The following is a 22,449-nucleotide window of genomic DNA, read 5'->3' as shown; positions in this document are numbered from 1 at the left end:
CACTATGCCGTGAAGGACTGAAATCCTGCAGCGCCCGCAAGGCCCCCCTGCTCAAGAAAGCACATATACATGCCCGTCTGAGGTTTGCCAATGAACATCTGAATGATTCAGAGGACAACTGGGTAAAGTGTTGTTGTCAGATGAGACCAAAAAGGAGCTCTTTGGCATCAACTCAACTCGCCGTGTTTGGAGGAGGAGGAATGCTGCCTATGACCCCAAGAACACCATCCCCACCGCAAAACATGGAGGTGGAAACATTATGCTTTGGGGGTGTTTTTCTGCTAAGGGGACAGGACAACTTCACTGCATCAAAGGGACGATGGACGGGGTTATGTACCATCAAATCTTGGGTGAGAACCTCCTTCCCTCAGCCAGGGCATTGAAAATGGGTCGTGGATGGGTATTCCAGCATGACAATGACCCAAAACACACGGCCAAGGCAACAAAGGAGTGGCTCAAGAAGAAGCACATTAAGGTCCTGGAGTGGCCTAGCCAGTCTCCAGACCTTAATCCCATAGAAAATCTGTGGAGGGAGCTGAAGGTTCGAGTTGCCAAACGTCAGCCTCGAAACCTTAATGACTTGGAGAAGATCTGCAAATAGGAGTGGGACAAAATCCCTCCTGAGATGTGTGCAAACCTGGTGGCCAACTACAAGAAACGTCTGACCTCTGTGATTGCCAACAAGGGTTTTGCCACCAAGTACCAAGTCATGTTTTGCAGAGGGGTCAAATACTTATTTCCCTCATTAAAATGCAAATCAATTTATAAAATTTTTGACATGCGTTTTTCTGGATTTTGTTGTTATTCTGTCTCTCACTGTTCAAATAAACCTACCATTAAAATTATAGACTGATCATTTCTTTGTCAGTGGGCAAACGTACAAAATCAGCAGGGGATCAAATACTTTTTTCCCTCACTGTAACACCCGCACCTCCGGTTAGTATGGCTGGCTATATACGGTGCGAAAGAAGTTCAAATTCGCACTCATACACAAACTGGTTTCATCGCTTCATCTCCTCGGTGGCCGTACTTGCCAACGCGCTCCATTCCTCGGTCGACCAATCCAATGAGGTATTTAACAAAACAGTCACTCGGGGTTGACCCTCGTTATAAGTAAATTGCACCGAAGAGATGCTCATTGGCAGGCAATGTCACAATGGCATGATCATTTTCAATGCCATTTATCTGGGTAATGAAGTTTGTAAAAAAAAGAAGAAAAGGTTAGGGCGTTTTCTAAAGTGCACGTTGAATATAATTGAATGTTATTAGCAATCCAAATGGGTAGAGTCACTCAAGTCCAAGCGTTGCCATGCTCTAATTAGCCATTCGGCAGTGGTTATACTGAGCCAAATAAAGTAATTAGATTTCATTGCTGCGCAGACTGGTCTGTAATACAGTCCCTCCAGAAAAACGCGGAGTTTTTTGGTGATTGTTGCGGGCAAAAATCGTTGATTATGCGGCACGTTTTCTTAAAAAATGCGATGGAATATGCGGGATATTTATGCAATTTTATGCGATTAAATTGCGGGAACTTGCAAAAATTGCGGGAACTTGCAAAAACTGCGGTTTGATGAAAAAGAGAAAAAAAAAGTGATTCCCCCAACACCCTATTCACTAGGCTACTACTTTAATGTTATTACTTCCTATGATAAGCAAGCATACTACATCACAGAAAGTGCTGGGAATATTTAAGTTCTCATCTTGTTTTATTTCAGACCTTAACAAACAGATGGCTCAAACTTACAAAACATTGAGTCGAACAAGTTCTGTAGCTTTACAAAATGAATATGCTACAACTTCTGTAAAAATGAATAAATAAAATATTAAAAAATAAAATGTGTGCTTCCTGTTTTACAGAGGTAGCTATGCAAAATAATTTGCCCCCACTGTCATGTAACACACTGGGGAACTGCTTTGCGCGGTCTTTTGCGCTTATGTTTGTTGGCAAATGAGAAAGATTTGCGGGCTTCATCATGGTTTCATTGGCATCGCAGGGTTTGCAGCTTTTCAATGATGTCGCGTAATGAGTGACGTCACTTCATAACGTTCCCATGGCAACAGGGGAAATGGCTGCGCTTGTGTGAAGTAAACGCAACATTTTTCAACTTTCTGCTAAGATATATGTGACTTTTTGCAACGAAAATGCGGGGATTATGAAATCATGCAAGCCCGCATATTTTGCACGCGGAAATCTGCAATTTATGCGGCGAAAGTGCGGCGTATTTGAAAAAACGCGCCCCCCCGCATAAATATGCGGACTTTGGCTGATTTTGCGTGAAATCTTGCAATCGCATAATCGCGTTTTTCTGGAGGGACTGGTAATAGAACCACCACAGATGACTTGCATGCAGTGTGACTCACTTGATTGACCATAACAGGATGATGGGGATGTGTTGACCACAGGATGGGATTTCAACTTGTAACCTTACAATTGGAGGGTCAATATACGCCGCTCAGCAGCAGCTACATCACTTTCCGCTGATGTGAGTCGTGGCCAGGAATTAAACTCGGGTTGCAAGGTTCATAGCGTAAGTGTGCAAAGCATTGCGCACATCATTAACAAGAAATATCCCACAAGGATATAAATAAAAAGGTAACGCTTCACAGGAGAAATGATAATTAAATTCAGCAAATTGTATGATATCCCTTTCATCATGTAACCAGTAATGATGGCTATAAAAAGGCCAATAAGCAAAAAAAACTATTAAAATAAATTCAATTTAACATGTAGGCTTTCACGACCAGTATTATTATTCATAATAAAGGTGTTTGGGTTAGGTCACGTAAGTATAAATGTGTCGCAACCCTCCACCACCCGACACGGCCAATCAGTAAAAAATGTTTCATGTTAACAAAACGCCAATTAGGTACTTCTTCAGCCCACCGGTGTGTGAAGAAGAGTGAATCCACAAAATTTAGAATTTGAGCACGACGTTTCGCTGGTATTTACATCCAGCATCTTCGGGCGATTTGCAAGAATAGTGAAGCTGTCCACTGACGTTCCTCAAAAGGTGCAGAGATTAAAAGGTAATACCAAACGCAGTTAAAATAACACATCACGTAAAGTCTGTTAAAGCTAACCAAATACTACACAAAGCTAGCGAATTATTATTGCTACAGAGACAACACAACAGGAGTGAATTATCTCAAATTTCTGAGTCTCTGACACACTTGCATAACAGCAATAGTGTATCCATACATTATTGGAATATAATTTATACTATAACACAACAATCGGCTGATAATGTATTTAATCTAACTCAAACTATGCAAATTAATAAATTCTCCAGACTACATAACAAACAAGTCCCAAATAATAACGAACAATTTTAAAACCAAATTGTAATGAACTTAACTAAAACTGATTTAACCAGTGACATGATTTCCGTCCTTCTAAAGGCCTTAACTTTGCCGTTGCCCCACGCACGATTCCAGCAGATGAGATAATTGCCGAGGTGGAATCAGCGGTAAGACATCTTCCACATAATGAGGTAGAGAAGACTAGACACGAGGTTGCCAAAATAATTGAGAATAGCAAAGTACCAAAAATAAATATTAGCTTTGGCAAAGCAAAAGCCTTAAGAGAGCTTCGATTACATAAATATACTCAAATTCTGGCAGCTGATAAAGGCCAAACTACTGTTATGATGTCACGAACATATTAATTATGATAATAAAATTCAAGATTTACTGGAGGAAGATACCTATATTAAAATTAAACGAGATCCAAATAATAGTTTAGAATGCAATACTACTGCAATCATTTTTAAATTTCGATTTAAAGCTTTCGTGACTGCAGGGATTCATCTTCTTGGTTCTTTCGGTAAAATCACGTAGAAGGGAAATAATACAATAATAAAACATAATAAAACAATTCTGGCCACATGGTAAAGATATAAAATCACGTAGAAGGGAAATAATACAATAATAAAAATAAAACATAATAAAACACAATTCTCAATATGAGAATTGTATTTTATTATGTTTAATTGTTATTATTTTATTATTTCCCTTCTACGTGATTGTACCGAAAGAACCAAGAAGATACTGCAATCATTGCAAATTCATTGCAAATTCATTAATCCCCAAGAATGAGCAATACCAAATTAAGCCACGGGCCTCAAAGCCACCAAGATTGTATGGGCTCCCAAAGGTTCATAAAATCGGTATCCCATTACGACCCATAGTAAGTACAATAGGCTCTGCCACATATAAATCAGCAAAATATGTAACTAAACAAATATAGACCTACATCGGTAGGACATCTTAATTTGTAAGAAATTCAGAACATCTTGTGAATGTGATTCAAGATATTAAACTTAACCCTAATGATAGTCTGGTGAGTTTTTATGTAATATCTCTATTCCCTAAGGTTCCAGTTAACGAGTCACTTAAATTACTTGATACACTGGTAAAGTAGACATGTTTACCAGAAGATATTCCAAAACTAGCTGACCATTGCATGAATAACTTATTTCTTATGGAGAAGTGATTTCTTCAAACAAAAGGAAGGAGCAGCAATGGGCTCTCCTTTATCTCCTGCTACAGCGAATCTGTACATGAAAAACTTTGAAACAAGAGCACTTGCCTCAAACACCATATTTTTGGTTTAGATATGTCGATGACACTTTGGTTGTCTGGCCACATGGTAAAGATACACTTAATGATTTTTTAAATCATCTCAATGCACAAAACCCGGCCATCCAGTTCACCATGGAAATGGAGGTGAACAACACACTCCCTTTCCTAGATATTTTGCTTTAATGCGGCCTAAATGGTAAAATCGCACGCAGCGTTTACCGAAAGAAAACACACACTGATACCTATCTGAATGCAAATCGCATCATCACCCAGCACAGAAATCCTCTCTCATGAAGACACTCATACATCGGGAAAAAACAGTATCAGAATGGTGAAAGTCTAAAGAGAGAGATTAAACATGTTAAAGAAGCACTACGACTGAATGACTACAATAATGCTCAAATTAACAGAGCATTGAATGCCAAACCAAGACCAAACAACAATACTGCTGAAAGTGATCAGATTATTAAAACAATTAAAATACCATATATCTCAGGAGAAACTGACAAATTAGCCCTTGTTTTGCAAAAGCAAAACATTAAAGTAAGATTTGATACGATACACAAAATTAAAAAACGAGTGTCTTGTACCAAAGATGAATTACCAAAGTTATCAACAGAAGGTGTATATAGGATCAGTTGCTTAAATGCTATTTTGGACAGACAGGACGTAACATTAGCGTAAGACTAAAAGAACACCAAAGGAACATTAAATTATCTCAAACACAACTGTCAGCAGTGGCAAAACATGCTTGCCAACAAGAACACACAATTTATTTTGATAACGTTGAAGTGTTATGCAAAACTAATTATTACTGGCCAAGACTAATTAGAGAATCCATCGAAATTGAGAAAAATACAAATAATTTTAACCGCTCTGATAGCTACAGACTTAGCGCAGCCTGGAAGCGTATTACTAAGTAAGACACAATACACATTACAATTCCTTATAAAGGAATCCCATACTAATTAACTGATTACTAATCTATTATATAATTACAATACCCCCCCTACCTCCGCCTCTGATCTCGAAACCTGATAGGGTTCAATGATGACGTCGTCCTGCACTATTTAAGACCTGGAGCAGGCTTCACTAGTCTGGCAAATCGCCCGAAGATGCTGGATGCAATTACCAGCGAAACGTCGTACTCAAATTCTAAACGTTGTAGATTAATTTGTCTTCACACACCAGTGGGCTGAAGAAGTAACGAATTGGCCTTTTGTTAACGTGAAACATTTTTTACTGATTGGCCGTGTCGGGTGGTGGAGGGTTGCGACACATTTATACTTATGCGATCTTACCCAAAAGCCTTTATTAAAAAGAAATTCAACTTATAACGTGCAGAGTACTTTCTCACTCTTATACAGAAAGAATGACTCAGAAGTGCGAGGAACCACACACAAGCAGGAAGGCAGCCATGACGTGAGCCAGCATCAATAATTGCCCAAACTCTGCGGGCCTCTATATATTAAGGTGTTATCAGACAATGAGTGTTTACATGTGGGAGGAAACCGGAGCACTTGGAAAAAAATCCCCACACGTGCGAGGGGGAAACACTCTATCCCATACAGACGGAACGGATGGAGTCCACATATTTGCTGTACCACATTCTCATGGCGAGTCAGGGCATAAGCGCCTCTTCGACGCCCACAGTAAGGGAGTTTCACAGCATTTGTGGGGTCATCCAACAAACCCTCGCCTCTACAGTGCTGGATTACCAGTGTGCCTAGCCATTGCCGACGAAACAATTTCTTTGCGTTCCCATGTCTAGCCATTACCGCCAGCTCTTCGGCGGCAGCGTTCAGGTGGGCCGCGAGCTCGCCGAGCTTCTCCACGTTATTCTTCATCTCCTCCAGGTTCATGGTCTCGCGTTTCTTGAAGGCGTCCACCTCCTTGCTGTAGAGGTGCAGCTTCTTCTCGAACTCTCGGACCCTACCGGGAGACACGGTGAAAGGTTTCGTGGGTAGGGGGGGGGTGGGGGGAGCATGGACGGAGATGAGATTTTACAATTGTGCCCCCCCCCCCAGCACGTTTCACTCCGCAACCGACACATTTTTACAAAAGGCGATGAGGCCTCCATACAGAATCAGAATCTTTATTTATACTGGAGGAATCTGATGAGCTATGAAGTCCAATAGGGGCGAGTAAGAAAGTTACAAACAACAAACAATAGAAAAACTCAATAGGAGTGCAACATAATGGAAAGGTAAGCAAATCACTAAAATTAGAATAAAGAACTTTTTATTTTACCAGGTAAAGCCTACTGAGCTATTCTTTCACTGAATTGCATTCATTATAATAATGATGTTATGTTTACAGAATTAATGTACTCCTGTATAGTGATGATGTTTTATTTACTGTATGTTTTTCGACTTTAGAACCAGTTATGAAATTGCGGACTAAACTAAACTTTTAATTTTATTAAGGTAAGGCCCACTGAGCCATATAGCTCTTTTTCAGAAGCTACCTGGCCACAGATGATAGCTCAACCAAGTGGCTTATCACGTGGCCATATAAAGCAGCCAAATACTACTAAACGCAAGGGCTGTAAATTATTTTCATTATTGTTGTTGTTGACGTCACACAAGGCAGTGGATTGTGTCTTACTTTGCGCGGAGCTCGTCCTCGGCTTGCTCGCGTCGCGTTTGCAGTCGGGTGACGCTCGCCTCGAACACGGAGCGGATGTGGTCGGGCCAGTGGAACACCTGACCGTTCAGTTTGATATCCTCGGCTGTTGCACGACGGGAAGGAACCATTGTCATTTATATCCATTCATGAATCCCCCCCTCACAACCCACCAGAGGTGTGGACTCGAGTCATGTGACTTGGACTCGAGTCAGACTCGAGTCATGAATTTGATGACTTGCGACTCGACTTGGACTTGCATAACAATGACTTTGTCCCACCTATGAGATGTGGACTCGAGTCATGTGACTTGGACTCGAGTCAGACTCGAGTCATGAATTTGATGACTTGCGACTCGACTTGGACTTGCATAACAATGACTTTGTCCCACCTCTGCAACCCACTCCCACTTCTCTCAAGAAGGGCTCACAAGCGATCCGTTCACATCTACCCCTCTATTTGAGGAACGAAACAGGAGGATTTCTCTACAAATCTGGCTGTCGCCTGATGAAGCTAATTGTAATTACTGGGGAAACGTCAAACTCAGATTGTAAACGTTGTGGCTTTGCTCTCCGACACACCGGACTGCTGTACTAATAATGAATTGGCACGTTCCGTTTACGTGACAAACCCTGTTACTAATTGGCTGTGTTTGGGTTGTGGTGGGTTTAACGATAAACTTACCGTATATATTTACGTGTTCTAAGCCAAAAAAAACCTGTGTTATGGGACGGAACTGTCACACGCAGCCGAGAGCACGCCTCAATCGAAACTCTGTCATCGTAAATTCACCGCCCGCCCCTCTTCCAAGTATAGCTTTGCAATAGGCCGATGTTCCGGCCTGCTGGGTCATTGTTGGAGCTCAAAGCATGTAATTGTAAAGTTGTAGATGTTGTAATGGGTTTACTGTCCAACACACAACCGGTGCGCTGAACTAGTAACGACTTGGCACGTTTTTGTATACGTGACAAACCTCAATAATTGGCTGCGTCGGGTGATAGTGGATTAATGACACATTTTTATTTACGCGATCTAAGGCAGAAAAACCTCTATCAGGGGAGGGCTTGACTCAGCCCATCATCCCTCTGGGGTTTATACAATAGGTACAACTCTGTGGGGATATCAACGGTGGTTGTCCCGTGGATAAACTCGACCCTGCCATAGGAATGTTCAACATTGGCTCAGAGCTGCAAGCAGTAGATGAGCACCGATGGCTCAAAGCTTATTTGAGCAGGAAATCACTTAAGATTGTTTTTTGAGCCCGATGTTAAAGCAGCACGAGTGGCTTAAGAACGGCATCACGGGTCAAGGGCGCGGAGTTTAGGTTTGTAAAGCTAAGCAAGAGGAGGCAATCACAACAACATTGCTCCGTCACAAGGGCATTCAGCTGCAAAGCAGAGGTAACAAACTTACATTGTAACACCATCAGGTCAAACAGCGTGTCGATGGTATAATGTTAGTTCCACCTTTAGGCTAAAGCTACGAGGTTTTTAACAAAAGTTCAATATTTTAGGCAGTGATAAGATCATTCAAATAATAATTTCTTGGTATGCACTATTTGTGAGCATAATAATAGGAAACAGCAAAGCAAATTCCATCATACAAAATAAAATCCGAGGGATGCCTGTAAACAATTTTCCCCTTCACAGCAGAGAAGATGGAAAGGTAATGTATTGTGAACTATGCAAAGGATTACATTCCGCATTACTTTTACAGACCGGCGTCAAGATGGAAATAAAGAAGGGTTCTTCAACCCCATCCAAAAGATCGTGACAGGCCCATCCGTGAACATCACAAGTAGCTGATAACCCCCTCGCCGATGCGTGCGGGTGGCAGTCGTATATGTATGGCAAAATGTTCACTAGCTCTCCTGGTAAACAGGAGTTTGTGGGTTCGATCCGAACTCTTACGCCTATATATTTGGAGTTTGCATGTTCTCCCCGCGGTCGTGTGAATTTTTCTCCAGGTCCTCCGGTTTTTCCCTCCACATTTAGAAACATGCGTTGAGAGTATGTGGCTGCTGTAAATTTCCAAGTGATAAGCCACTTCGTTGAGGTATCATTTGTGGCCAGGTCGCTTCTGAAAAAGAGCGATATAGCTAAGTCGGCCTTTCCAGGTCAAATAAAAATGGTTTATTTTTGTGTACGTATGTATATTGAACTTTTTTCCGCACCGTACGTAGCCAACCGTGCTTATTGGAGGTGCCATCAGCCACGTTGGATGCTGCGCCAGCATGACCCTGCCCTGGCAACGGGGGTGGTAGGGCGGGGTTAGACCGCTCACGTGTGAATTCGGCGTGGTCGAGCAGGAAGCTGAGCCGCTCCACGGCGTCGCGCACCTCGTCGCGCAGGCGCCCCGCGGCGGCCTCGCCGTCCTTGCGCAGGAACTCGGTGAGCGTCACCAGCTCCTCCGTGCTGCCCGGCTGCCCGCAGGCCCGCTGGGCCAGCTCGTCGTAGCGCCTGCAGATGCTGCGATGCGAAGGCGGCCCAAGCGTTCAGTGATCACCCGGGGAGGAGGGAGGGGAGGGTGACGCCGCCAAGCGGCTGGCGCGTTTGCCACCGGCTTGCACAGGATTGTGGTTCAAGGCAAGCGGCTGCCCCGGTTAATACTGTGTGCGGGTTTCTTGACTATAAAATTCGAAACGTGTGCCACCCGGTGGGCATGATTTAAAAAAAGTAGAGCACCGAGCATTCCTCTCCCCACCTATGCATGGTCAAGTGCCGAAAGTCCACCCGCCCCTCGTGGTTTTTATGTCCCCTTCCCCAGAAACCATCGATGTGTCGTACTGGGCTTGTGCTATTACCGTAATAAAAACTTTTTTTTAAGTAGGCTACGAGTGCTGTTGTCACAGTTGAAATTTGTCAAATTTAAAACTGCTTGCAAATGAACTAACTGAGTACACCCATGTGTCAACAACATCCCCTACCGTGAAATGATTACATGAAATACAGCAGCTTCATCTGTGATAGCCTTGCACTATAAGAATGGCACGAATACACAATGTACCTCATGATTTGATTTGAACATCAATCACGTAATGTCATTTTGTACTATTCCACCGCTCCCCGCATGTACACACAAGTGCAAAAATACAAAGATCCTTCGTATAGAATTTTACAGACTGTTGGGACAAAGTCTGTTTGCGAGCACCTAGGAAGGCCAAACACGGCACACAAGGAGTTGGGTGGCCAGCACCATGCTCAGCCATCTTTGTTTCCCCAGTGCTGATGTTTACACACCACTACTGGTACTCATTCAAGGTTGAGTCAACCTAAGGGAGGCCCAGGCCCAGTTCAAATATCCGCCACTGCTGTTGGTCGTGAGCGGGAAACAAACTCGGGTCACTGGGTTCATGGCGCAGAACGCGAACTGCTACGCTGCCACTCTCCATGTACAACAACAACTGCCATTCGCCACTAAGTGGTGATTATGTCACCACAGCGCTTGTGCCAGGCTAGGTGGCACTTTGAGGCCAAGTAAAGTGTCGAAAGTTTGCTGACAGGCGGTCACGGAACAGACCCAACTGCCATGGGTTAACTGAGATGACTCGGCATGTACATCCACGTGCACGCACACACCTGCTGTTCATCAGCCGATTCTCCTCCATCTGGAAGAGCACGAGCCGCTCGCTCTGCCTCCGCACCCGTGCCGCCAGGTCCTGGTGCAGCTCCTCCGCGTGCAGGCACACGAGTGCCAGGTGCACCGTCACGGGCTTGCTGGCGACCTTGCTGTGCACGGCTTGCAACGCCTCCAGCTTCTGCTCCACGGCAAGCGGGATGGAATTAAGCACTCATTTCCGCTCTTTTAAAAACGTTCGTTAAAAGTAAAATATAAGGACGAGGTCTCTACGTTTAAAGCAAGCATCGGGTGGCGTTCATCTCACCCAGCTGTTGAAACTCCACATTCTCATGGTGGAAGCCAGTCTCCTGCCCAAAGGACAATCAGTGCCGACCACCCTCAATCCACTCGGCCCATTGTCCTTATTCGCTCTCAACCAAGATTTGAATGCGCAACCTTCCCCATTGTAAATTGAGCGAGCTGCCATAACACCAACTCAAAGATGTCACCTGCCGCTCACTCAAGCATTTCCCGCTCCCAAAACCCCACGCGAAAAATCAGCCACGCGTTTGTTGGCAAAGTCCTTCAAAACGATACCTTATCAAAGGCCTGCAGGGAATGCCGCTCCTGCAAAAAGGCACTGATCTCCTGCCTTGCTTTGTTGTTCAAGAAGTCACTGTATTCCTTATAAATGTTCAGATACCTGAAATGAATAAATAAACAGACGCGATCAAATGAGCTACTGCTATTCCTATGAATACATCAGGCGTATACTGATCCCGATCCAAAAAAGGGTAACCTGAAACACAAACAGGGTTACATAAAAAATCCCCATTGTTTTTGTACGTATGTATGTATGTTGAACTCCTTTCACAATGTACGCAGCCAACCGTGCTAATTGGAGGTGTCGGGAAGGACAACAAACTAAACACAAAAAGCAGTTCTAAAGAAATTAGTTTTCAATCTAGATTTAAAAGTGCATAGCTCCAGTGGCTTCCTAATAATAGAGCATTCCGGATGGCCGCAGAAGTGCATCTGAGAGCGGCGATGCGGTAACCGCCTTTGTCCGATGGCTAGCCAAAAGCTGCTGCGAGGATGACCGGAGTTAGTATGATGGTTTACACTCCTTGAGGATATCAGCAAGGCATTGTGGTTCATTTGTGGCCAGTACTTTTGTGTGTGTTAACGAGTGCGACCTTTTTCCATCAACTCACTTGAACTTGGCCACTTATAAATACGTCAAAACACATCCTGGCCTGACGTTGAATAATTCCACCAGGCTCAGCTTACTTGAGTGGCCCAACGGTGTTCGAGTTAAATATCCGAGCGGCTCTGTTGAGAATGTCCGCAACGAACGCCTCCTCCTGGTGGACTGAACGCAGCACCAGGTTTTCTTTCCTCAGGTCCACAAACAGCTCTCGCTCCACCTGCAACCGCAAGGCAGCAGGGTGAGGCCAACATTCCAAAGGGCCTCCGAAGAGAAAATGAATACATTCTGCCGTGAAAACTTGGCTCCGCAAAAATTCGCCTCCCATCGGTAATGACTTGGTGCGATGTCGCGATTACACGATTCCTTTTCCAGTGATCAATTTTTGTAAAGTTGAAGTGGCTGGTAGGGGTGACGTGACCACATTTACGCGCGACAAAAACCGAGCAGAGCACGTGAATTCTGAAGCACGCGATTTTCTGCGCGTATGGTGAACTTAAGAATCGACAGCAGTCGATGAATGGATGCACCTTTTACCCTTACGAATTACAACCCAATTTTATTCCAAAGCAATGATGGGAATTTATTTAGCAGATAATTACACTGGTCGACCTGGAAGTGACTCTGGCAGTGACACATGTCCACCTGCCACTGTCAGTTAAAAGTACCAAGCGCTTACTTTTCTCCTTCGCTCTCTGCCGCTTTCCTTCTCTGCTGTGTCCTGGATCATAGCTAGGGGGCGTCCATTGTTACACGTGTTTTCATATTAGTCGGCTGGACACTGACATCGACCTGCACCTTTCACTGTTGTCAAAAATATAAAAACGTCAAAGCGGGAATTTTGACTGGATGTGCCTCACCCTTGAAATGCCCTCGGAGCTGCTGATGATCACGTGGAAACAGCGGAGGAGGAGTTGCCAGCACTCGGCGAAGTCTGGATCGAAGCTGATCTTGGGCTCCTCCACCTTGAGCTGCAGCGTGAGCGCTGGGATCGTCACGAACCGCAGGTGACCGTAAGCCTCGCCAAAGTCATTGCCGCCCTAAACAAAGATAAAGACCCCTCGTATAGCCTACACAAGCTGTTTGGGCACGTGCTGTTAGCAAGCATATTTGGAAGGACGGCACGGAGCACAAGCGGATGGTGCAATAAACACCACGCTGGCCGGCTTTGTCTCCCCAGTGCTGATGTTTACACACCACGGCCAACATACATTCGCCATGTATGTTGGCCGTGAGCAGCAGTCCAACTCACACAGAAGTGCGCTAACTAGTCAACCGAACAAACAAACATGTACATGCGTAAGCACAGGCAATGTCCGTAGTGTATAAAAGAGTGGTAGCCCAATTCTTAGAATAATTATTAGAAAATAGTGACGCCATTAATGGCATTTTGCTTGTCCTCGAATAACCAAGTAACAACTCAGGCGGGCCACCTCACCTGGTGCATCTTTAGGAACGAGAGGAGGTCCCCGAGAGACTCGGTCACCATCTGCCGGAGCTGCTGCGACATGAGCGTGGCGGCGCATGCAAAGAAGCCCTGCACCTGCTCCAATGGACCGCTATCGCTGTGCGGCACCAGCGGCGTCCAAAGCGCCTGGTGCTCCACGAACAGCTTGGCACAGGCGGGCACCCAGCTGCAAGCGGTGCAGCGCACCAGACGGGCAGAGCTTAGTCCACTCGTTTTGACAGCCAGGGGGTCTCAACTACCCGGGGTAATGCGAGGACAGGTCGTCCGGATTAAAACAACAGCACGGATATACTTTATTTAACATTGTTTTTATTTTACCAGGTACGGCCCACTGAGCTATACAGCTATTTTTTAGAAACGAACTGGCTATCACGAATGATAGCAAAACAAAGTGGCTTATCACGTGGAAATGTATATAGTAGTCAAAACACCAGAGCACCCGGGAAAAAAGCCATTTGACGACCGGGAAAGAGATGGGTGAACTACAAATATACCAGCGTCAGGGTCAGGATCGAACCAACGACCTCCTGTATACCAGGCGAGGTAGTTAACATCTAGCAACCAGATGCATTTAGATTTGACGATGAGAATGTACTGTTTAGCCGTTTAGAATAGTGGTGGATACAAAAAAACGCATCGGTTTTTATTGCTCAAAGTCTTTTGCAGTCACGTGGCCACATAGTCAACGGACCTTCGATGATTGGTGAGTGGACAACAACAATAACAACAACAGAAACACGCTGGCGTGTAAAAAAAAAAATATTCGACTGTTTTTTTTCCGCAAGCACGGTTAATCCACAACCCAAGTAATCTGCCCACACTGCCTTTCTAACAGATGATTCACGCAACGGGCTCCGCCACGCAATCCTCTGCTCGTGCGAACGGCGTCTTAAACGCCGTCTTCGCATCCGAAACGGCCGTAGGCGAAGCGCAAGCTGGAGCTGGAGAAGGAGGGATGTGGTGGCGCTCTGCGACCGGCACCTGGAGCAGAGGGTCTCGCGCGCCTCGCGGCAGTGCGTCCGCACGAGCTCCTCGAACTCCAGTGGCGGGAGAGGCAGGGCGGCTGCGTGAAGGTCGGCCACTCGGACAAAGCGCAGCTCACTGAACCTAGCACAGGGTGCAGCAAATACAAAGATCTCCCATATAGACTTCAACCGACTCTTGAGGCAAGTGCTGTTAGTGAGCACCTATGAATGGTGAGGCACACACTTCAACGTTAATATAAAACTTGATCTGCCAATCAATCAAGGAGCTGTCTGCACTAATGAGTCCACGTTGTACAAGACTTTAGTGGCCCAGGCACGGGCATGCTGGAATTTGGCATCAGTGTTTGATCTGTTCAAACAGCAGTTGCTGGGAGACACTGCGATGGAAGGTCTATTCTTCAATGTACATGCTGTGTGCGTATTTAATTGTGTAAATGCATTTGGTGGGAATTTGTCAAGTGAAATTGGCCGAATGCCCCGTAACTTCTACGCTGGTTAGCGTGCAGCTTGGTGAAGGTGAAGAGTATGGACATAAAAGCAAAAGAAGTAGAACACAACGTTTTCATATCAAACGGCCGTACTGGTGCAGCCACAGCCAATGGATGTGCAGCATCATGGGATGGATGCTGAAGAGGTCGGAGGTGGCCGAGGCCTGGGCCTGCTGGAACGCGGCGTGCCACGGCACGGGAGCGCGCACGGTGCGCACGGCAAACGGCCGCGGCACGCTGGCCACGCGCAGCCTGCGACGCTCTGCGGGGTCCTCCAAGATGTAGTCCACTGACGGACGGGGCGGGGGAAAGGGGACGAGCACAATGGACACAGCTCAGCGGAGGGTGCAAACGCAGGGGAGGGGTGGCGGCGGTTAGTAGGAGCGGCGGCGGTAGCGGCGGCGATAGCGCAAATAGTTATAACTATCCAGGTAAGGCCCACTGAGCTGTATAGCTGTTATTAATTCGGCAACGGGAAGCCAGTGGATGGACGGATGGCCATATGATGTCAGCTTGTATGTAGGTGCTCAGCGGATTGTTGCGTCACAGGGACGTGAGACATGGCAACGGATTGGAGAGGCCTTCGATCTAACAAGAGACAGCTCATGGCTAATGATTAGGTAACGTTCGTTAATCAAGGAATACACATCATGGGATCTCCTTTGCCATACCAAAATATGATAAAAGTTTTTCCCCTTTTTCTGGTAACAAATCAGGTGTTAAGATGTTAACATCTGATGTTAACATCTTAACACCTGTTATCAAGGAATACACAATCACGAAAACTAAACTTTCTAGTCTCGCTGCTGATACACTTGGGCTACGCCCATCTCCAAACCTTTATAAAAAGTTTGCCTTTAGAGGCTAACCCCTTTTCCTGATGACGACCGCTTGTGTTGCGATCGAAACGTCGTGATATTTTATTCGCTTTATTTTTATCATTATAATTTTTTCTATCTACGTGACTTTACCGAAAGAAGCAAATAATATAAACCTTCTATTTTACCAGGTAAGGCCCACTGAACTATAAAGCTCATTTTCAGAAGCGACCTGGCCACGAATGATAGCTCAACGAAGTGGTTTATCATGTGGAAATGTGTAGCAGCCAAATACGAAAAAGGCACGTTTCTAAATGTGGAGGGAAAAACTGGAGGACTCGAAGAAAAATCAATGCGACCACGGGGAGAACATGCAAACTCCAAATATACAGACATCAGGATCAGAATTGAACCCACGATCTCCTGCATACAAGGCGAGGTAGTTAACATCTCGTCACCGTAGAGCGCTGAGCAGAGGTAACATAAATGGGAGCAACCACAGCAGCATGAGCAGCAATATAAGCAGCAGCAGCGGCAGCCGTAACACAACCAACAGCAACTACAGCAGCAGCAGCAACATATGCAGCAGTAATATAAACAGTTGGGAGCATCCACTTCAGGATAAGCTGCCAAATAGGCAGCAGCAACGGTCAACATATACAGAAGCAGCATCCAGAGCACCAGTAATAAGTAGAGGAACTAAACAGCATCACGCTCGACCGCCTTTGATGTTTACACACCGCACCAAGTATTAATTTGAGGCTGAGTCGACCTAGGGGACACCTGGGACCGGTTCAGATAATCGCCACTGCTGTTGGCTGTAACCGGGAATTGAACTCGAGATGCTGGTTATGTAGCGTAGCGAAGCGCTAACCGCTACACTACCGCTCCCAACTATATACAAAAAACAAAGACAAAGATCCCCCGTATAGCCTTAGCAGACTGTAGGGGCAAGTGCTGTTAGCGAGCGCCTATAAAGGCCTATATAAACACACACAAACAAGCATTATTTTCTACGGATGTGAAGACAGGTGCCGTGTATCAATCCTCATCTCCATCATCATTCTCGCAGTGTTCACCGATTCATTGCCCAAGGCAAAGCCCTGATTACCGATCGCCCTGCGCAGGCTGAAGTCGTAGTCGCCGAGGCTCTCGTCGCGTAAATCCGGCAGCATCTTGGCGAGCGTGCAGTCCCCCACCAGCTGTTCCGGCAGGAGCCGGAGCACTCTCTCCCACTGCCCGCTCTCGGAGGGCGCCAGCATGTTCCCGTAAACGCCGTGCACGACGTAGTAATAATACCTCTGCGGCGAGACGAGCACAGAGCGCATCGCACCAACTTTGTCACGTCTCGTTGAGATGAGAGCTCCCGAAGGTATTCGCGGAGTGCTCTGGTCCACGGCATTCAATGTTGTTGAATTTATTTCGCACCGTATGTAGCCAACCGTGCTAATCGGAGGTGCGGGGGAAGGACAACGCATTAAACACAAAAAGAAGTTGAACAGAAATGAGCTTTCAATCTAGATGATTTAAAAGTGCATAGCTCAAGTAGCTTCTTAATATCGGAAGAGCATTCGAAACAGCTGATAAGCGCATCTGAAAGCGCGTGATGTAGTGACCATCTTTATTCGATGGACAGACAAAAGCTGCTGTGAGGATGACCATGTTAGTTAGTTTATAATCCTTAATGTTTATAATCCTTAATGTTAGTTTATAATCCTTAACGAGATCAACTTCCTACTACGACGCAAAGCTGCGATGTTTGTTTAGCCTTGGTGCTGGTTACTGATGGGACAGTACCTCTAGATCCTTGTCAGAAGGGATTCCTCGCTTTTCCACTTCCACCTGCTCCTGGCACACCATGACGCTGTGCTGCGCATCTGGGAACATCGGTGCGTCAATCTCCACATCCCTGGGCGCATTTTGAAAATGGAGGACCTCAGCTTTACCTTCATCGGTTTAGAAATCAAGCATTCGACTCGCAATCAACACACTGGTTGTCCAGGGGATCGATAAAATCAATGCAGCTTTGTGTGAAGCTGACAGTGCGTGGTCTATGGAGAGGGTTGGCTCCATTGACAGGAATGTGGAATTTCCACCACTGGCACAGAAGTGGCGATGGCGATGAGCATCGACCAAATGCCCGTTTGAGCATTACCCAGCACTCATGTCTCCAACGCAGCGGGCAAACAAATGCCTCCTTCACCTCATGGTCTTGAGGAATCACTCAGGAGCTTTTGCTATCCGAGCACGCAAACGCTCCGAATTATTTCGTAAATTAAAGGCTGCCGACCACAATTGTGAATTAACATGAATGCCCCGGAAGCACAATACTGCTTATTATGCACGATCCGCTGTCTCCCGAACAAAATACGTTCACACACTCGTGCCCCTTGCCTTAGAGACGGATCCTTCCTTCTGATGGCGGACCTGGTTTTGTCTCGAAGAGGAGCCACTTTCCTGGGGGAGAGTGGAGATCGAGTAGCTGTGTATTTTTGAAGGTTAGGGACAAAAACGCCCCCATACAGAGCGTCGCATATCGTCTTCTCCAAACTTGAGAAAATTTCCACCCCCCCCTCCCCACATTTTGACACCACGACCACTTCCGCCATCAATATGTGGCCAGATGTGAATAACTTTATTTACAACGGGTACAGTGGACAACGTTATTGCCATCACAACGTTAGCGTATTTGATAGATTACGACGCACGTTTATTCCCAGCTTCCACTCTGAATTTCCCTATCCTGGGATGTCATTATTAACATGACCCAAACGTTTGGAGTAAGTTTTCCCTCCTGTTGAGTGCTATAATTCGGAGAATGTCTTTTGCACATTGCATGTCTTATTCTACTTTAAATAGTCAATCATGTATTATCCTTATAACATGAAAAGAGCTTTTTGACCATCGATCATGTTTCGAACAGCCAATAATGATCAATGGTCTATTCGACCAGCGACTGTGGGATTGGCTGGGGGAATTAAAATTAAAATGTGCGTGGGTTTTTCAAGACGTTAATGGCTTAAAGGAGGTTCAGGAAGGAGGGGTCGTGAGAGGATATGAGGGACGGGCGAGGAAAGCTCGAGGTCCACTGGAGACCTCCCTACATGTAGACTGCTCACCGTGTGGACTGCTCGTGGCGTATACAAAAGCCGCCCTTAAAGCAACTCTACATACGCCCGCTGGACTCATTGTTACGCACAACGAAGGCAAACGTAGCTTGCGGCCAACAAGGATACGGGAAGAAGCCTTCCTGGGGCTGGAGTGGCGAGTCGTGCGCGCGTGAGGAACAGGTGGCTCGTAGCGCCGGGCCAGGGCCTGCAGACGCAGGCCGCTCACGCTGGGCGTGTAGTTGTTGGCGATGGACTCGCTGGGCGTGCGGTGGTAGCTCTGCTCCTTGTACGGCACCGCCTGCGTCCAGGATGCGCTCAGCATGATGGGGGGATGTGCATTGCTGTGCATCACCGTCTGCGAATACAATGACAATACTAGTTGTAAAACAAACGCATTTATGGAGCCCCGTGACAAAAGAAAACCTTTATAATCATTATGGTATATTTTTGTTACAATATTGCGTACACATACAGCCCTTTTTCTACCAACGGATGGGCAAAGGCTTCACACGGTGTGGGTCATGGTGCTTCATACAATTAATTAAGCAATTAATTCACTGATGGATTGTTCTCGTACAACTGACATGATGTGCATTTAAGTGTTATATATTGCAAAGTTGAGTGTCGAAAAAAGACTCGGAACAAAACCCGAGCGAACGTGAGCTCGCTTGACCCAAGGGGATGCCCAGGCTCAATGTCGTGCTGCTGACTGATTATAATCGCGCTCGATGGTGATCCGCGCTGCTCGCGGATCATCATCGTGCTCCATCATGCAGACAAGAAGCCTGCCCAGGGGGAGGCCAGGCGAGGGGCGATGGATCGCAGCACCTGGAGAAACATTATACATGGCCCATTGATACTATCAGAATCATTATTTAGACTGCAGGAGGAATCTAGGTGAGAGTCTTGAGCAGCTGCTTGAAGATGAATGATGTTGCTGCCGCGAATATGCAGCGGGGAGAGAGAGCGTTCCAGACGGCTGCCGGTGCAGCTATGGTGAAATTCCGCTGAGCCAGAAGAGTTCTGGTTCTGGAGACGTCGTGATTGCTAGACGTACTCTGTAGGACACGGCGGTTTGCTGTGGTCCGTGGAGTGAGAAGGGTGGTTTAGCGGAGGAATTTCATTAGAAGACATAAAAGCACTGTCATGTACGTTGATGACAGCCTCGACAATCAGCGCAATCCAAGTGGAGGGAGCGGAAGAGACAGATTATATTAGATCGTTGTCACGACACTCTCGTTCTTGGCTTAGAGGTAACAAACTTTACATTTACAATTGTAAATTGTATTAAAGCTCTCTCATCACAACCCCACTCTTCAGCGGTGGCACGATCGAGTTTAGGGAAATATTTGTGAAAGGCAGCTCAAACACCCTTTTCTATTTCCTTTTATTGGGACCAGAAAAAAAAGATTCTCGCATTTTGTGAAATGCCAATGAAGTTAAGTCAGCCGAAAACAACTTAGGATTGCTTGCCTGGTGCATTGGCAAGAAAGTTAAAGGAGCAGCTCTGCAATTGTTTGTTCACACTGTTGCTGGTTGAAGGGCCTCCACTCAGGGAAATTGTTGGCCTATTCTTAAAAGAGGTAGGAGTACAAACACTTTATCCCATCAAAATGCGTGATCTGCTGATCAACTAAACTGTGACGTACTTCGATTATACTGCTTGGTGGGCAGGTGTGGGAAGATTTAATAAAACTTGTCCCATTGTTGTAACTGCCGTGCCAAGAGGTCGAATTAAACCGGTTGACCTCTAGATTGGCAAGTCCAGTTGTGGACTTGCAAACTACTCCAGGACAGCTTCTGCGTTCAAATAAAGTCAGAAGCGATTGCTGCCGTGGTGTTCGTGTCAACGGGTGGATAATGTCTTTTCATGAAACAAAACGGAATATTTTCCCAATATGCATTCGCATTTGCCTCACCCAGCCTTTCACGAATTGCTCAGGTGGAGCAAGTCCTCTGGCTTAAATCCCTACACCACATCTCTAAAGCGGTCCTGCCGCACCAGCTCCGTCGTGCCCCCCAGATACGAGTGCCCCGCGTGTCATCGCCGCACGCGTCAACGGAACGACGGTGCCTGCTGTCCTCGGGGTTGTGTAATGCCACTGGCAATGGCAGTGTTGTAACTCACTATGCGGGCCACTTATAATTCATCAAACGAAATGGGGTGAGCCTCGTGAGACGTCTTGAATTGTTATTCCTAATTGCCTACCTGTGCTCTACAACAGCGCATCACGCTCATAGGCACATTGTGCCACGCTGTCTGCATGTAATGGAGGTATCTCCTTTATGGATATTAAATATGAAGTTAAAGTGAAGTTATTGATTGCTTTCTATTTTTTTATTGGTTCAACACGTAGGCTTTCACGACCAATATCATCAATAATAAAGGTTTTTGGGTTAGATCGCGTAAATATATAAATGTCTCGTTAAAACCCGCCACCACCCGACACAGCCAACCAGTAAGGGTTGTCATGTACATCATCCAATTATACATTATTTAATTACATGCCTACAAAGGGCAGCGTACTTCAATATGGATTACCGTTGGTAGGGCTATTTTAATAAACACAATAGACAGGAATGACAAGTTCAAAGGGCTCGCATAATGCACATGCATAATGTACGTTGCCTCAGTAATACCCCACCCCCCCCCACATTGTGCAAGAGCGCAGAAGCGTGGTCACCACATCTACACCTCTATATAAGGAACGAAAAAGTAAGACTTCTCCACAAATCTGGCTGTCGCCTGATGAAGCTAGTTGTAATTACTGGCGAAACGTCGTACTCAGATTGTAAATTTAACACGTAAGCTTTCGCGACCAATATTATTCATAATCAACGTGTTTGGGTGTCGTAACCCTCCACCACCCGACACGGCCAATCAGCAAAAAAGTGTCATGTCGTTTAGCCCACCGGTGTGTTGAAGCGTAAAACGGCAACATGTACAATTTTTGAGTACGACGTTTCGCTGGTAATTGCATCCAGCATCATCGGGCAATTCGCCAGAATGGTGAGGCTCTGCTCTTGCTCCCAGTCTATTTAAGGTCTATTTAAGACCGGGAGCACTTTTTTGCTGATTGGCCGTGTCGGGTGGTGGAGGGTTACGACACTTTTATAAATAACGCGATCTAACCCAAAAAAAACGTTGATTATGAATCAAATTGTAAATGTTGTGGCTTGGCTCTCCAACACACCGGTGTGCTGTACTAGTGACGAATTGGTGACGTTCTGTTTACGTGACAACCCTTACTAGTTGGCTGTGTCGAGTGGTGGCAGGTTTTAACGACACATTTATATATTTACGCGATCTAACCCAAAAACCTCCATTATAGAATTTTTTATTGGTTGGTAATAAAGTATATTACTGTATATGAATATATAAACTATATATATATCACTGTGTTTACAACTGCATAGACTGTAACATCACTCTTTGACCAAGGAGCACTGGTGATAGTACTCAGCTCATAATTGGAAAGTTCCAAGTTGAACTCCCAGTTCAAAATCTGAATATTTATTTAGACTGCAGGGGGAATCCGATGAGCTATAAAGATATTTTTCAGGGATGTCCAGTGGGGGCGGGTCAGCAAGTGACAACAGCAAACCAG

General features: G+C 45.6%; 1 protein-coding gene across 1 annotated transcript in view; it reads right to left on the bottom strand.

Moving 5' to 3' along the window:
- Positions 1 to 22,449, bottom strand: part of DNAH3 (dynein axonemal heavy chain 3) — a 124,996-nt gene that overhangs the window by 92,157 nt on the left and 10,390 nt on the right. Inside the window, exons 3-16 of the mRNA XM_078872890.1 lie at positions 18,968 to 19,196; positions 18,126 to 18,213; positions 17,529 to 17,640; positions 16,843 to 17,032; positions 15,007 to 15,202; positions 14,421 to 14,546; positions 13,410 to 13,605; positions 12,832 to 13,011; positions 12,055 to 12,191; positions 11,362 to 11,467; positions 10,785 to 10,963; positions 9,490 to 9,674; positions 7,189 to 7,312; positions 6,360 to 6,513 (exon numbers count right to left, since the gene is read on the bottom strand). Of these exons, the coding sequence (XP_078729016.1) occupies positions 6,360 to 6,513; positions 7,189 to 7,312; positions 9,490 to 9,674; positions 10,785 to 10,963; positions 11,362 to 11,467; positions 12,055 to 12,191; positions 12,832 to 13,011; positions 13,410 to 13,605; positions 14,421 to 14,546; positions 15,007 to 15,202; positions 16,843 to 17,032; positions 17,529 to 17,640; positions 18,126 to 18,213; positions 18,968 to 19,196 (2,202 nt within the window). The remainder of the gene's footprint in view (positions 1 to 6,359; positions 6,514 to 7,188; positions 7,313 to 9,489; positions 9,675 to 10,784; positions 10,964 to 11,361; positions 11,468 to 12,054; positions 12,192 to 12,831; positions 13,012 to 13,409; positions 13,606 to 14,420; positions 14,547 to 15,006; positions 15,203 to 16,842; positions 17,033 to 17,528; positions 17,641 to 18,125; positions 18,214 to 18,967; positions 19,197 to 22,449) is intronic.

This window comes from Lampetra fluviatilis, chromosome 35, assembly GCF_964198595.1.
Source record: "Lampetra fluviatilis chromosome 35, kcLamFluv1.1, whole genome shotgun sequence".
Taxonomy (NCBI): Eukaryota; Metazoa; Chordata; class Hyperoartia; order Petromyzontiformes; family Petromyzontidae; genus Lampetra; species Lampetra fluviatilis.
This window is presented reverse-complemented; position numbering and strand designations above follow the sequence as displayed.